Genomic DNA, 17,374 nt, shown 5'->3' on the forward strand with positions numbered 1-17,374 from the left:
TGCCTCATTCTCCAAAATAACTGGGACTACAGGTGCATGCCACTATGCTCAGCTAATTTTTAATTTTTTTGTGGAGATGGGGTCTTGTTATGTTGCCTAGGCTGGTCTCAAACTCCTGGCCTCAAGCTATCCTCCTGCCTCAGCCTCCCAAAATGCTTGAATTACTGGTGTGAATCACAGTACCTAGCCAGACAAGACCTTTTAGAAAGCATAACTGCACCATTACCACATCCACAAAGTTAGCACACCCTTTCATGTCATCAAATACCCAATTGGTGCTCACATTTCCAATTGTTTCATTATATGTTATGATTTTTGTTTTTTTTTTTTTGAGACAGAGTCTCACTCTGTTGCCCAGGCTAGAATGCAGTGGCTCGATCTTGGCTCAGCACAGCCTCTGCCTCCTGAGTTCAAGCAATTCTCCTGCCTCAACCTCCCGAGTAGCTGGGATTACAGGCACACGCCACCACAGCCAGCTAATTTTTAAATTTACAGTAGAGACAGGGTTTTACTGTGTTGGCCAGGCTGATCTCGAACTCCTGACCTCAGGTGATCTGCCTGCCTCAGCCTCCCAAAGTGCTGTAATTAAAGTCGTGAGCCACCGTGCCTGGCCGTGTTTTTTTTTGATTATTTCTTTTACAGTTTGTTTGAATCAGGGTCCACATTGTGACATATTGATTTGTCTCTAAGCCTCCTTTAACCTATAGGTTCACCATCTCTCTGTTCTTGATTTGCCATTCATTTGTTGAAGAGGGACGCTAGACTTTGTCATGTGGCCAGTGATAGAGGCAAAGAGCATCAGCAGTGGAAGGAGACTTAGAAATCCTCCAGTGAAAGTCCTCAGACAGGTGGGGAAGCAGAGGCCAGTGAAAGGAGGGGCTTGGAGGCCCCTCTGCCTGCTTGGCCTCAGTCCCTGGAGCCAGGCCCCAGAGACACGTCTCACCCACTCCAGCTTCTGTCCTCCCTCTGGGTAGATGTAGAGGTGGGCATGTGTCTGGTCCTTAAGAATGGGAGTGGTTGGCCTGGCTCTGGCCCAGCTCCCAAGGGACACCTGTGGCCTAGCAGTGAGGCTACAGGAGCCTAGCAGGTGATGGGGAGGCCTCCTGGCACCAGGTGGCCATCTGAGGTGACCAGCCCTGCAGCCTTGCCCCATGCGCTGCCCCTCTTCGCGCTGCCCTCCTTCTCACGTGTCTGTGTTTCTTTTCTCCTCCATGCTATGGCAGTGGTGCCCCATGCTGATGAGACAATACTTGGTGCAGCCCCGGGCAGTCCTTTTCCAGGTAATTTCCTAGGGACCCATGTGATGCCCAGTGCACGCTGTCCTGGGGCATGTGCCTCCTTGAGTCTCTGCTAGAATTCCTGAACCTCTCATATTGCTTAGTTTCCAAAGTGCTGTCCCTCTCCTTGTCCCTCAGATTCTCATGATTGTCGAGGTAGGCAGGCAGCTAGGGACTAGAATTAAAATTTCATTTTACTCACGGTGAAAATGAGGTTCACAGAACTGGCCCAGCTCACCTACAGCCACACAAGTGAGAAAGGGGCAGAGCTGGGACAAGAACCTTGTGTTATCACTCCTAGTTCAGTCTTTTTTCCACCACTGGGTCAAAGGTTATCAATGATGCAGTTAAAAATGAACTAAGGGCCAGGTGCAGTGGCTCACGCCTGTAATCCCGGCACTTTGGGAGGTTGAGGTGGGTGGATCACTTGAGCTCAGGAGTTCAAGACCAGCCTGAGCAACATGGCGAAACCCTGTCTCTACAAAAAATTAAATAATTAGCTGCTGTGCCTGTAGTCCCATCTACTTGGGAGGCTGAGGTGGGAGAATCGCTTGGGCCTGGGAGGTTGAGGCAGCAGTGAGCCATGATTGTGACACTGCACTCCAGCCTGGGTGAGAGAGCAAGACCTTGTCTCAAAAAAAAAAAAAAAAAAAAAAAAAAAAAAAAAAAAAAAAAAAAAATTAACTAAGGACGTCCATCCCTATCCCTGTACCTCAGTTTTTCTATGTTGGGAAGAATGACCCTGACTGTCCTTCTATTATAGTTCTGATGTTTGAGAGGACAAGCTGTTCCATCATCTGGAGCATGGTGTCTGTGAGGATGGTCCACACACCTTGGGCTGGTGGTCTTGACCTTGAGGTCTTATAAGAGTCTGTGGTGGCTAGGCGTGGTGTCTCGTGCCTGTAAATCCCAGCACTTTGGGAGGCTGAGGCAAGTGGATCACCTGAGGTCAGAAGTTCGAGACCAACCTGACCAACATGGTGAAACCCCATCTCTACTCAAAATACAAAAATTAGCCACGTGTGGTGGCGGGTGCCTGTGATCCCAGCTACTCAGGAGGTTGAGACAGGAGAATCACTTGAACCAGGGAGGTGGAGGTTGTAGTGAGCAGAGATTGCATCATTTCACTCCAGCCTGGGCAACAGTGCGAGATTCTGTCTCAAAAAGTAAAAGATTCTATGGCAGCAGGCAGAGGAAGTTTTATCCCAATTGGTTGCATTGCAGCAGGAAACTGTGAAATGCTGACTTCAGTTCATTTCTGTTCCGGGGTCATAGTCAAGGACAGCACCAGGGGGCCCTGATGAAGAGGGAGAAGAAGCCTAAAATGACATCCTAAGAAAGAACCCCAAGGGCTCAGAAAAGTAGGAAATGTAGAACACAGCTCTTGCCTGTGATTCTCAGGGGCTGGGGTTGGGGGGTGGCAATGTACCCAAGTATGTAGGTGCACCAACACACTTACACATCTGTGACTGTGTGCATACCTCTGCACCCCACCACTCAGCCTTTGGCTTCCAAAAAACCATGAGAAATGGAAGTAGAATGCCATTGTTACCAGGCAAAGAGGCACCAGGAATGCCTTTCCTCTTCTCTTTCTTTCTCTTTCTCTCTCTCATTCCCCTTCCTTCCTTCCTCCTTCCTTCCTTCCTTCCTTCCTTCCTTCCTATCTTTCTTTTTCTATCAGTTCAGCTTTCCCAGCCTTCACTTTCACAAAGAACTTGAGGTGGCCTGCAAAATAAGCAATTATGTGTATCTAAGTTAAGTTTGGGAAAAAAGCTCAGAAATTACGTAGAAAAAAGGGGAAGATCATTGTACCAGGAGCCAGCAATGGTGGTTGAACACTGAATTTGACCGAGTTTCCTGGCAGTCAAAGCAAAAAGAGATATGAAGTGGTTTCCAGTGTTCTTGTTGTTAGTCAGAGGCAGATTCATGACTCACCAGTGGAAAACTTTGCTGGTGTTGAATTGTAGGAGGGATTGACAAGGAATTTGAATATTCTAGTGGGCAGTGTCTCCAGAGGTTTTAAACAATTTTCTTTTATGGCTGTTTTCTTTTTTTGCCTCATAAAAGTGTTGAATGCCTGATATTCCATCAGAGACTGGTGAAAAAGCACCACGCAGGGGCTTTAACATGTTGGGCAGGGATGTGGCTTTCTGGTGACCTGACTTGATGTGGGGTAGAGGTGGAAGGAGGGCAGGGGATGTTAGCGTATCACTTAGTGTTCTTGTTCAAATACTTCCCAGTTAATTTTTGAATGTTGTAGCTCATAACATGCTACTAGACCATTATTCATTCATTCATTCATTCATTCATTCATTCAACAAGCACTTAGGGGGCACTAGGGATATTCCATGTTCCACACTCTCAAGGCAACCTGGAGGGAGATAGACACACAGCCACTCTGCATTGTGATAATGGAGGTCTGTACAAAAAACCACCAAGTATGGAAGCATAGACAAGGGAGAGATTGTTTCTTTGCAGGAGCGTGGAGCTCAGGAATGGCTTCACCAAGGAGGTGACATGTGAACTGGGTCTTGTGGATAATGTAAGAGTTCTCTAAGTGACAAAGTGAGATGGGCCCTCCAGGTGGAGGTAGGACAGTGTCTGCAATGGCTGAGGAGCTGTGGTGTAGCAATGTTCCAGGGAACCCAAGAGATTGGGGAGAATGCAGTTGCCTTTAAAAATCACAGACACCACATCACCTAAGTGATGAACTTAGGGAACAATTAAACACCAAAACTAAATGACAGCTTCCCCTGGCTCATGCGGGAGCAGAGTAAGAACTGAGGGAATCCCGCCAAAGAAGAGAGGCTGGGCTCTGGGCAAGCCCTGCAAAGTGGTGATGGTGAAAGGCACAGATGGCTGGGCGCAGTGGCTCATGCCTGTAATCCCAGCACTTTGGGAGGCCGAGGCAGGTGGATCACTTGAGGCCAGAAGTTCAAGACCAGCCTGGCCAACATGGCAAAACCCTGTCTCTACTAAAAATACAAAAAATTAACCGGGTGTGGTGGCGTGCGCCTGTAATCCCAGCTACTTGGGAGGCTGAGACAGGAGAATCACTTGAACCTGGGGGTCAGAGGTTGCAGTGAGCCAATATCGTGCCACTGCACTCCAGCCTGGGTGACAGAGCAAGACTTTGTCTCAAAAAAAAAAAAGAAAAGGAAAGGCACAGATGGTGAAGTGCAGCTAAGGACTCGTTTCTGAGTGTCCCGCCGTCCCCCAGGTTTGCTTTGCTTTCTGGGAGCCAATGGTGGTTGGACACCTGGATTTTCGGACCTCCCACTGCATGCATAACATAAGTGGAAGATTTCTTGTCTTAAAAAATAGATGATCCAAACCCAACTTTTGAAGTGGCTGGATGAGCTTTGTTTGATACTGAATTTGTTGACTAAAACAAAAATCAAATAGCAAAACAAACCTCTTCCATGTGGAAATTAAATATGTTAAGAGGCAGGATATATCCCTGTTGACCACCCTTTTTGCGATTCTCTTAAACCCAGGTTGGCTCTGCTTTCTTGGGGGAAATAAAGGCTTTCCCTTGCAGACCCGGCAGCCCAGTCCATGTCAAAGAGAAGAGGCTGAGGTCTAGGAATGGGCCAAGCCCCAGGGTGGGCTGGGGACGGGCGCAGGGATGCTGACTCTTGGCTGGGATGCTGCCTGGCCTTAGGAAGAGCACTCCTTCCTTCGTTCACCGTTCATAGTGCAAGCCCTTCACAATCGAGTTCCAGCTAGTCTACCGTTCCATCTTTCCCCTTTACACTTGCACCCCCTCTAACTATTGCATGTGCCTGTTTCTGGGTCACTCCTGTCCTATCACCTCTGAGCCTGCCTTCAGCTGTTCTCAGTCTTGAGAGTTAGGGATTGTTCAGCCCCAGGTTAAATACAGCCTGCATCGAGAAACCCTTCCTGACCACTTCACACCCCATATACATTAATGACTCTGTGCCTTTGTCCCTCTTGGATGGAATTTCTTGGGGTTTGTGGGTGAGGGTTAAAGAGTGTGTCTGGTCTTCACACATCATATTGCACAAAACAGGGCTCAGTAAAGGTTGAATGAATGCATGCCCACTATGCTCAGGCCTTCACTAGGGCATTTGGGAACACAGAGAAGAGGGAGGAACTGGGACCTATCCCTGGGGACCAAAAACTCTAGAAGATGCCATCTAGGAAAAGACCCTTGTCAGAGACATTTTGACCTGCCATCTTTGCACACAGCAATGAACTGAAGGAGTTGATTCTGCTGAGTGGAATTCTAAATTCATGCCCACTTCATTCTCAGAAAATTAGGAGGTTAATGCCGCGACAAAGTCTCATTCTACAGAAGAAGTCTAGACAGCAACCTTTTTCCAATAGCTCCTGCTGCATGGAATGAAGGCAGTATTTTCCAAACTTTGCTGGCTGTGACCTACAGCAAGAAATACATCTTAATCTCTACCTCATACACACATACCCACTGACATGGGAAACAAAGATTCACAAAACAGGACTTATCCTTTCTATGTGGGAGACACTTGGAATTTTTTTTTTCAATTTCATTTATAAAAATGTTGGGACAAGCAAGTTGATTTCACTGTGTTTTAATGAATCAGGTACTCACAGTATAAACATCATTAGGGTCATTGTTGAGGTTTTGGAGTCAGAGGGACCCAGGTTTGAATCCTGGTTTGGGCACCTAGAAGCTGTATGAACTTAGGCAAGTCATTCCTGCTGTATCATAAAAGCCTCAGTTTCTTCATCTGTAAGATGCGGATGTCATAGAGCCTGCTTCAAGGGGTGACTGTGAGGATTAAATGGGATAGTACAGCTAAAGCTCCTGGTACAGAGTGAACACTCAATGAGTGTGAGATTTTGATGCAATTGTGAAGACTGTGGTTGTCATTGTTCTGGCACCACTTGGCGGGGCAAGCAGAATGAGGGTGGGACTCACACTCCTGCGGAATGCTGGTCAGGAAAGACTTCTTGGAGGAGGAGGCACTGAGACAGGGCAGCAGGATGACTGGGTCCCACCACTATCCCCACAGAGAGCAGGAACCCTGTGTGAGCATCCCAGGCCAGAAAAGGCACTCCTCCTTCCACGAAGGGCAGACTTGTTCCCAAGGATTTTTGGCTGGACCTAGAGCTGACCACGTTAGATGCCTTTGCCTTCCACATTCAGGTCTCTAATCCACCTGGAATTGATTTTTGTGTCTGGTGTAAAGATCCAATTTCTTTTTTTCCCCCGTTTCCGAATGGATAACCAGTTACCCCTGCTCTGTTTATTAAAAAGTCCATCCTTTCCTGCTGATTTGTACACCATCTCCTTCATATATCACGGTTCCATATGTGCACGGATCAGGGTCTGGACTGGATTCTGTTTCATTGGTCTATTTATCTACCCCTGTGCCAATACCACCCTGTCTTAATTACTGTAGCTCTATAGCGATTCCTGATGCCTGGTAAGCCTGTCCCCCTGGCCTTGTTCTTCTCCCTTAGAAGGACCTGGGCTTGCTTTGGGCCTGTGCTCTTCTCTACATGTTTCAGAACCAGCCTTTGATGGGTGAGGATCGAAGAGCCCTGGGGAACTCTGGACATGCTGTCCTCAGCACGAATCATCTAGAGCCTGGGCCTGCAGCACCTCCTCAACTCCCTGCTGCCATCACCCCCAGTTGAAACTTTAGCTGCCCAGGAAGTAATCTCTGATTTGAAGGGAAAGACACCAGGAATGTGCCTGGGTCTGAGCCCCTTCTGCCTGCCGTGTGCCCAGGGGCTCCTTTGGTTTCCCTCCCAGTGGCTCAGTCCTCGTCATTTTGCTCAGGGTGCCTGCAGCTCCTTCCAGAAGACTGCGTGCTTCCGTGTCCCTGCCTGACAAGGACATAACCCTGGACCAACATGGGTGTGTCCTCCATCAGCCAGGGTCCTGGAGGAAAACTCCCCATATCAAATCTTCACATGGACAAACAAACTTGTTGGCTTAAATGTTTGCAAATTCCCTTCCTTCCTTCCTCCCTCCCTCCCTCCCTCCCTTCCATCCTTCCTTCCTTCCTTCTTTCCTTCCTTCCTTCCTTCCTTCCTTCCTTCCTTCCTTCCTTCCTTCCTTCCTTCCTTCCTTCCTTCCTTCCTTCCTTCCTTCTCTTTCTTTCTTTTTTTGACAGAGTCTTGCTCCGTCACCCAAGCTGGAGTACAGTGGCATGATCAGGGCTCACTGTAGCCTTGATCTCCTGGGCTCAGTCAGTCTTCCCGACTCAGCTTCCCGAGTAGCTGGGACTACAGGTGAAAGCCACTACACCTGGCTAATTTTTGTATTTTTTGTGGAGACAGGGTTTCGCCACGTTTCCCAAGGTGGTCTTGAACTCCTGGGCTCAAACAATCCACCCGCTTTGGCTTCCCAAAATGTTGGGATTACATGCATGAGCCACTGTACCCAGTCACATATATTTTCTTTACCTGAAAATAGGCCCTGGGGTGGGGTGGGAGGAAAAGACTTGTCACTCGTGCTTATAATTTAGTCTATCCTTCAGTTGAAAGATCCAGGTTGGTGCCTTTGCTGCCTTTTCTGGAGACCATTCTGACAATGGCTTGGATGACAAGGAAATGACTCATTGCAAACTCTGATTTCATGAAATGGCTTAAAGAAAGGAGCATGATTCATGGGCTAAATACACATGGTTGGTGTGGCTTGCTAAATTAGATATGTGCACCCCGTGGTTTTCAGCATACAGGTGTTTACCTGCTTCCATAATTCAAAAACACTTGCCAAATGGTGGCTCAGTTGGTTTGACATATTGGATTAGGGTGGGAATTCATGGTGACCCACCCCAACTGGTATTCTTCCCTGTTGATGGTGGGTGAAGCCCTCCTCCCCTTGAGTCTCACTTTATTCATCTGTGAAATGAGGATTTGGACTGGATGATCTCCCAGATTCCTCTTAACCCTTGTTTCTGTGATTCCACCTTTGTGGTTTAAGAGCACAGAAATCAGAAACCATTCTTTCCATTCTCTTGGCAAGAAGACACTTATTTCTGCCTTGCTTTTGGTTACGGACCCTCCCTCCCTGCACTGAGGAGTATGGGGTCTCTGGCCGACTGGAGCTGGGCGAGGGCAACATGAAGGCCAGAGGGAGCCAAGTTTGGATTCTCGTGAAGTTGCACTGAGTCCTGCCCACCTTCTCTCCTGGGAAGATTGTTGATTCTGGACAACTGTCTTGTTCCACCAAGCTGACTCTGCCTTTTCAACATTGGAGGTGTTCATGAGCCCCTTGTGGGCTTTGGCACAGGCATGGACTAATCTGGCTTGGTGGCTGAGCTCAGAACGTGGAGTTGGCATTTGACTAAGATACCGTGGAGTCTTGGTGCTGAGACATCTCTGTTTCTTCTTTCAGACCACAGAGTATTCAGCCATGGCCTCGCTGGCTGGTGGGCTGGACGACATGAAGGCCAATCTGGCCAGCCCCACGCCTGCTGACATCGGGAGCAGTGTGCCAGGCCCGCAGTCCTACCCCATTGTGACAGGTGAGGGCACCTGGGGCGTGGGGGATGAGTGAGGGAGGAAGAGAGAGACAGGAGTGTATGGTGGAAAGAGTGGCTTCTTGGTGTGTTTGGATGTGATTGACCAATTTTGTTTAAACGAGGTTATGAGGTCTGGGAACAGGTCAGATGCTAGGGCCAGGGTTGCAGCTGTGATGAGACATGGCTGGATATGATTCCAACAAAGCCGGGGAGAACAAATGCCAAATGGACTGTGGGCTGGAGGGGACTTGGGGTGGGAGGCAGGAAACCTCCTGCCAGAGGGGCCCCTGTGAGTGGGGCTGAGTGTTCAGAGGCCTAAGGTTTATTGCTTTCATGAGAAAGGCCACCCGGGTGGGCACCAGCCTCAAGGAGGAACGGGATTCTTTGCAGATTGCTGTTGGCAGGCAGAAACTGAGTCAAGAACAGCAGGCGGCGTAGGCTGGAAGGTGCTTGGTGGATGCAAAGCAGCCACCCTCTGGAAGTCCCAGGGCCAGACTGTTTAGCTGTCTTTGTAGAGATTGGGAGTGTGGGTCCTGGAGGTGCACTGTGGTGTTTGATCTTGCCATTTACTAACTGTGCAGTCTTGGGTGAGCCATGTATACGTTCTGGGCTGTGACTTTAAGCTGCACAGCGGGACTAGTGCTAGCACCTGTCCCAGGGGGCTGTTGTGAGGATTAATGGGTTCGTATGTGGAAGGTGCCTGGACTCTCATCTGGTACACAGTAAGTACCCAATACATGAACTGTTAGGATTCTTCTCAGAACCCTCTCCCTGTGGCAGGTCACCATGGGGCTTGCTGGCTTGCTGCTGCAGAAGGGCTGGATGCGCGGGCCAGGACGGGCAGACCCCTGGCCCAGCTGTGCTGGGATAACGTGGAGCCGACTCCATATGGACAGACTCAGCTGCCAGCTCTTGGTTGTCCAACCGGGCAGGCAGGAGGCCCTCTCGGATACTGCACAAATAGACAAGGGGCTGGCGGGCCACACTTGGGCCAGAGCCGTGGGTCCAGTTTGAGGTAGCAGGATGCCCATGTGGACTGATAGGTAGGGCACAGTGAATAGTGACAGTGACATGGGACTCGTAGACATGCAGGTGAACTGTGGGTGCATCAGGGAAGCTGGGTTAGACTCGGTCAGAACAGTGGAGGGTGTCACTTAGGCCAAAGCAGCAAGACAGGGAGGGCCCAGCGCCAAGACCTGGGCTGACGGGTCAGCACTGAGGCTCAGGCGGAAGAGCGGGGCCCTATTTGCAGCTCTGAGCACCACGTGAGGGCCAGTCAGGTGGCAAGAGCGACTTTGTCCCCCATCCACCTGAGGTGGGCCAAGACCTTGGAGTGCACCCAGGTCTGAGGTGGGAGATGTTAGTGACGGGCAGGGAGCCGGGGAGCCCCAGCTGGAGTGAGCCTTTGCTGACCCCACAGGTGTCCGAGGAGGTCCCCTCTCCTGGTGTCACAAGAATCCATGACAAGACCTCTGAAGGCACTCCCATTTCACAGATGCAGAAACCAAGTCTCAGGGAGGGGCAGTGGCTTGCCCAACATAAGGGGTAAGGGGGAGTTAGAGCTGGCCCTCTGGCTCCTAGATCCTGAGCCCTTTTTCCTTTTTTTCAAGGAACTACAAGTAATTATAGAAGTGGGCATGGCAGAGTGCAAAGAAGCCTGGATTAGTGAACAATAATAGCAATTGGCACTTCACTGCGCGCTTATGGAGAAGCAGGCATTGTGCTAAGTGAACTCACTTTACCTTCAGAGGAACCCTGGGAGGTGGGACCATTATGATCATGTCCATTTCACAAATAGAGAAACTGAGGCTTGGGGCAGTTGAGTGGCTTGTTGAGATCACGGCTGGTGAGCAGTGGAGTTGCAGTTGAATGCCAGGGCCTGTGCTGCTGGCCACGCTGCCACGCAGATCAGCTGGGGCTCATCCAGCATGGTCACCGCCTTGCTGTCTAACTCTGGACACATCTCTGAGCCTCCGTTTCTCCACCTGTAAAAGGGTCATGGTCTCTCAGTGTCCAGGTAAGGATCAAATGAGATCCAAGAGGAGACTGTTCTGCAGAAAGGAGGGTTTGTTACTGGGATCCAAGTTTATAGAAGATTGGGTAGGCGGATCACAAGAAGATGTTATAGGGTTACCTCGGAGACATTGTGGGTTTGGTTCCAGAACACTGCAATAAAGCAAATATCTCAGTGAAGTGAGTCACACACATTTTTTGGTTTCCCAGTGCGTATAAAAGCTATGTCTGGCTGGGCGTGGTGGCTCACGCCTGTAATCCCAACACTTTGGGAGGCTGAGGTGGGTAGATCACCTGAGGTCAGGAGTTTGAGACCAGCCTGGCCAACATGGTGAAACTCCGTCTCTACTAAAAATACAAAATTAGCTGGGCGTGGTGATGCATGCCTGTAATCCTAGCTACTTGGGAGGCTGAGGCAGGAGAATTGCTTGAACCTGGGATGTGGAAGTTGCAGTGAGCCAAGATTGCGCCATAGCACTCCAGCCTGGGCAATAAGAGCCAAACTCCATCTCAAAAAAAAAAAAAAAAAAAAAAAAGATATGTCTATGCTATACAGGTTGAGCATCTGAAATGCTCCAATATCTGAAACTTTTTGAGTATGACATGATGCTCACAGGAAATGCTCACTGAGGCATTTCAAATTTTGGATGTTCAGATTAGGAGTAGAACTGGTGAATATAAAGCAAATATTCCAAAATCCAAAACGATCCAAAATCTGAAACAGTTCTGGTCCCACGCATTTTGGATAAGGGATACTCAATCAGTACTGTAGTCTAGTAAGTGTGCATTGTGTCTTTTTAAAAGACACATACCTTAATTTAAAAATAGTTATTGCTAAAAAATGCTCATAATCATCTGAGCCTTTAGTGAGTTGTCTTTTTGCTGGTGGAGGGTCTTGCCTCGATGTTGGTGGCTGATGAGTGATCAGGACGGTGGTTGCTGAAGATTGGGGTGGCTGTGGCAATTTCTTAAAATAGACAACGATGAAGTTTGCTACATCAGTTGACTCTTCTTTTCATGAAAGACTTTTCTGCAGCAGGGGATGCTGTTTGACAGCATTTTATCCACCATAGAATTTCTTTCAAAACCGTAATCAGCTCTCTCAAACCCTGCCACTGCCCTACCAACTAAGTTTATGGAATATTCTAAATCCTTTGTTGGCATTTCAACAATGTTCACAGTATCTTTACCAGGAGTAGATTTCATCTTAAGAAACCACTTTCTTTGCTTATCCATAAGAAGCAATTCCTTATTCACTAAAGTTTCATCATGAGATGGCAGCAATTCAGTATATCTTCAGGCTCCACTTCTAATTCTTGTTCTCTCGCTGTTTCCACCATATCTGCAGTTACTTCCTCCACTGAAGCGAGTCATTTTCAGCCCTCAAAGTCATCCATGAGGGCTGAAATCAACCTCTTCCCAACTCCTATAAATGTGGATATTTTTACCTTTTCCCTTGAATCACGAATATTCTTTTTTTTTTTTAGACAGAGTCTTGCTCTGTCACCCAGGCTTGAGTGCAGTGGCATGAACTGGGCTCACTGCAACCTCCGCCTCCCGGGTTCAAGCAATTCTCTGCCTCAGCCTCCCGAGTAGCTGGGATTACAGGCACCCACCACCACACCCGGCTAATTTTTGTATTTTTGTTAGAGACAGGGTTTCACCATCTTGACCAGGCTGATCTTGAACTCCTGACTTCGTGATCCACCTGCCTCAGCCTCCCAAAGTGCTGGGATTACAGGCGTGAGCCACCGTGCCCAGCTGAATGACAAATGTTCTTAATGGCATCTAGAATAGTGAATTCTTTCCAGAATGTTTTTAATGTTCTTTGCCCAGATCCATCAGAAGAATCACTCTCTATGGCAGATATAGCCTCACAAAATGTATTTCTTAAATAAGAGAACTTGAAAGTTGAAATTACTCCTTGATCCATGGGCCACGGAATGGATGTTGAGTTAGCAGGCATGAAAAACAACATCCATCTCCTTGTACATCACCAGCAGAGCTCTTGGGTGACCAGGAACAGTGTCAATGAGCAGTAATATTTTGAAAGGAATGTTTTTTTCTGAGCAGTAGGTCTCAATGGTAGGCTTAAAATATTCAGTAAACCACGCTATAAACAGATGTGCTGTTATCCAGGCTTTGTTTTTCTGTTTATAGATCACAGGGAGAGTAGATTTAGCATAATTCTCAAGGACTCAAGAATTTTTGGAATGGTAAAGGGGCACCAGCTCTAACTTAAAGTCGCCAGCTATATTAGCCCCTAACAAGAGAGTCAGACTGTTCTTTGAAGCTCTTGAAGCCAGGCATTGACTTCTCCTCTCTAGTTATGAAAGTCCTAGATGGCATCTTTTTTCAGTATAAGACTGTTTGGTTTATATTGAAAATCTGTTACTTAGTGTAGTCACCTCCATCAGTGATCTTAGCTCGATCTTAGCCTCTACATCAGCACTTGCTGCTTCACCTTGCACTTTCATGTTATGGAGATGGCTTCTTTCCATAAAACTCATGAACCAATCTCTGCTGGCTTCTAACTTTTCTTCCCCAGCTTCCTTACCTCTCCCAGCCTTCCTAGAATTAAAGAGAGTTAATGCCTTACTCTGGATTAGGCTTTTGTTAAAGGGAATGTTGTGACTGGTTTGATCATTTTCTTCTTTTTTTTGAGACAGGGTCTCACTCTGTCACCTAGGTTGGAATGCAGTGGTGCAATCATGGCTCACTGGTCTTGACCTCCTGGACCCAAGCAATTCTCCCACCTCAGCCTCCTGAGTAGCAGGGACTATAGGCGTACACCACCGTGCCCGGCTAATTTTTTTTGTAGGGACAGGGTTTTTTATGTTTCCCAGTCTGTTCTCAAACTCCTAGGCTCAAACAATCCTCCCACCTCGGCCTCCCAAAGTTCTGGGATTACAGAATGAGCAACTGTGCCTGGCCTGGAAAATTTTTTTATAATTTTAGAGTGGGAAAAGTCTTTTTTAAACTAAATTCCAAATACAAAAGACAAGACAAATAAATTTAAGTATTAAACATTTAAATCTTTTGTATGTATATGGAAGAACATCCAAAAGGCAAAGAACAAAATGAAAAAAAAAAAGGTGTAGAACACAGATGACAAAAAGCTAATGTCCTCAATATATAAAGAGCTTTTAAAAATGAATAAGAAAAAAATCCTTTGCCCATTTTTTTCTACTGATCTTTTTTTCTTAAAGTTTTGTTCAACCTGAACATCTTTTCATTGGGAAAAAATGTGGATGCCCAACAGTATATGAAAACACGTTCACCTGACTCATAACTTTAAAACTGAAAATTAAAACAATCATGAGACACTTAAAAACATCTTAACAAAGATTAAAGTTCAGTGTTGAAGATGGCATAAGAAACATATATTTTGAAACACTGTTGTAAGAGCATACATTGATGCAATCTCTTTCGGAGGGAAACTTGGCAATATCAATCACTTTTTTTTTTTTTTACAGCTACACGAACTGGAATGGGATCTATCAAAGTTTTAAATGCACGTTAGCTTGCTTGACTCAGAACTTGTATATGCACATTTAGGAATTTATGTCACAGGTATATTCACATAGATGCACAACGATATCTATTTATGTATAATCCTTACAGAATTATTTATAATGGTAAATAAATGCAAACAACGAAACATCCATCAATAGGAGCTGGCTAAATAGATGATGGCTCTTTCACACAATAAAACACTATGCAGCCACCAAAAAGAATTAAATAGAACTATCTGTACTGATGTAAATAAGTGTCTAAGATACACTTTCAAGAAATATTAAGTATTTAAGTATTTCATTTATATGAACAATGAAAGTTTTTCATTTGTGTGAGAAAATATAAAGGATGGACACACAGATGCACGTGCACATGTGCACACACACATACATCAGATGCTTGTATATGAAGATCCAGTGGCAGAGCTTTGAGCCCTTTCCTCTGCTTTTGGGGGCATTATGGTGCTGTGGTAGGGATGCACTGCAGTTGAGATCTCCACCCAGATCCACCCAGCATCCCCTTGGGATAGCAAATATTCACAGTGTCCCTTTACTCTCCTGAAATTATGTCCATTAAGAATGTAGGTCTGTCTTCACATCTAATTTCAAATAAAATCAAAACAATGCCCTAGGAGGTAAATGAGATAAAAGCAAAGTTATGTATAATTAAATAATATGTACTTTGATATGTAAATACTCTGTATGTTTAAACTGCAAGACATAATGAAGGTGCCCAGGGCTTTCCCCGTGCACAGAATCACAGCGAATACAACAGCCCCAGATATAGCCTTACACACAGATACAGACTAGGGACTAATACTGACTTATCCTGCCAGCGTGATTTTACAAATAGGTGAGGAACCCTTGGCAAAGTTCCAAGTAAAACAAAGTACAGGCTTTGCTCCATTTACACGGTAGTTGCATTCCTAGAAAATTCAGGGTATATTAAGACCATGGAAATTGGTAGTTCACATTTATATGTAAATGAAGTTCAGTTCCAGATTCAAATACTTATAAACAGATTTTTCACCTACCTGAATGTTTGGCAGGACAGGAGAGTTGTGAAGGATGGAGAAAAATTCTTTGCTGTGTGGGATTGTTGCACTGCAAGGCAGTAACACCCCTCAGGCAGGGAGACACCCCCACAGATTTTTCCAAACACCCTCTGTAGGTGCAGTTACCGACCCCATCAAGAACTGTTAAACACCTTGAAGGAATGCCCCCAGGAGCTGTTGGGGGGTAGGGGGCTCTGTTTTACCACGTGGCATTTATCTAATTCCACCTGTGTTAGTGGATTGCTGACACAATGCAGAGCTCTTCAAGTGACAGTCGGAGCCTTCCGGCCCCACCTCTCTCCTTTTCCCCTCCCCATAAAGCCCAGAGCACTGTAGGTGCCCAGTTGGATGGTGAACCCAGCCCAGGGCTCTACCCGGGGTCTGGGGGACAGATGGCTTCTGTGTTGCTCTATCTCAGCCCTCACACTCCGGGCTGCTCAGGGAAGATCTCATTCGAGAAGGATATATATGCCACATTAAATATTAGGTTAAACACCTGCTCTACCAGCTAGAGCACAGGGCCACAGTTCCGAAACTGCTCACCATTTGCAAACTGGTGACATGGCCAGCCTGTTACTGCACTGTGAGCAGTTTGGGCCTGTCCTGATTGGGACTAATTATCTGCAGGTGTGTCATTGGGCCACAGGCCTGCTGATGGGGGAGCCACCGTGCTTACCTGCCGGAGAGGACAGCGGGTAGGGCACCAGGCTCCCCACTTCTGCTCACCTCTCTACTGGTGAAGGACCTGGCAGACTTGCCCCTAGCTGGGTCCACTTGACCTTTTGCCTGAGAGAGCAAAGGAATGGGGCCAGACTGTATCTCGCCGGCCTCTTTCCCTGAGGACCATCTCTTTGCATCAGTAAGCTGGCATGTCAGGAGGAGACAGAGAGAGGCCTCTTGTGGGCCAACAAGTTTGGGAAACACTAGCCTGGTAGGTGATCTGGGCCCTGGAGACTGAGGCTTCCACTGGACACTGCCCCTTTTTAGTAGCAGAAATACCCACAAAGACAGACAGAATGGCTGCCGAGTCCCTGAGTCCACCTGCTCAGATTTGCAGCATACCTCAGGTTCAATGTTTGGAGCCTCAATACCCAAAACTTGGCAGCCCAAGAAAGTCCACCCTCTTCTGGCTTTTCGTCTGAGCAACAGCCAGGGGCTGAGGGAAAGAGCACTGAACAGGAGTCAGAGGAACAGGTTTCTGTCTGGACTTTGCACCTAACTGGTTCTGCCTTTGGACACATTGATCATCCTCTTCTCTCCAAGCTTGTTTTCCTATCTATGAAATAGGGGTGGTAATTCTGCCCCTGCCTCCCTTGACTGTTTCAAGGATAAAATGAGCCAGTGGAAGGAGGGGGATGAAGAGCCACCGAAGGGGCATCTGAGTGTATGTGGGCAGTTGTGGAGAAGGAGGCTTGGAGGGGTTCAGGATCCAGCGTTGGCGAGTCCCAGCCTTCCTCAGAGCAGATGTTCTGACCATACCCGGGCAGGGTGGGAGGATACTGTGGTCCCACTCCTCACTCCACAGCTGGGGAGACTAAGGACAAGAGAGGGAAGTGACCTGCTCAAGGCCACATTCAGTGAGTGAGAGCTGGAGCCCCAGTTCCAGCTCCCCGAGGGCCCTCGCTTCCACAGCCTGCTGACATTATATGATTGAATGGACTAAAAAAATCCCAGTTCAAATTTCCTGGAGGCATCTCTTTTAGTGTGCAATTGAGAATGTCAGCAGGGAAGCCAGATTGCCGGAGCTGGAAGCCCACTTCACTGCATTCTAGCTGGGTAATCTCAGGCAAGTTACTAACTTCTGGGCCCAAGTTCCCCATCTGTAAAATGGGACAGCACTAGAGTTTTCTCACAGCTTCTGGCAAAGATTATATGAGTGGTCCTTGCGGAGTGCTTAGCACAGTGCTTGGCACAGGGTAAACACCCCATAAATGGTAGTTATTACTATGTGTCTGGGCTCTTGTCCAGAGTCCCTTATCTCTGCCCTGGGGGCGTAAGACAAAGAGACATATGCCCAGTGACAGCTCTCTACG

General features: G+C 47.3%; 1 protein-coding gene across 2 annotated transcripts in view; it reads left to right on the plus strand.

The window, feature by feature from the left end:
* The window catches only part of PAX5 (paired box 5), a 201,354-nt gene that overhangs the window by 103,026 nt on the left and 80,954 nt on the right, over positions 1-17,374 (plus strand). For both annotated transcript variants that reach the window (XM_050762196.1, XM_050762197.1), the window contains exon 7: positions 8,632-8,761. In XM_050762196.1, coding sequence (XP_050618153.1) covers positions 8,632-8,761 — 130 coding nt within the window. The remainder of the gene's footprint in view (positions 1-8,631; positions 8,762-17,374) is intronic.

Source organism: Macaca thibetana, chromosome 15, assembly GCF_024542745.1.
Source record: "Macaca thibetana thibetana isolate TM-01 chromosome 15, ASM2454274v1, whole genome shotgun sequence".
Classification (NCBI taxonomy): domain Eukaryota; kingdom Metazoa; phylum Chordata; class Mammalia; order Primates; family Cercopithecidae; genus Macaca; species Macaca thibetana.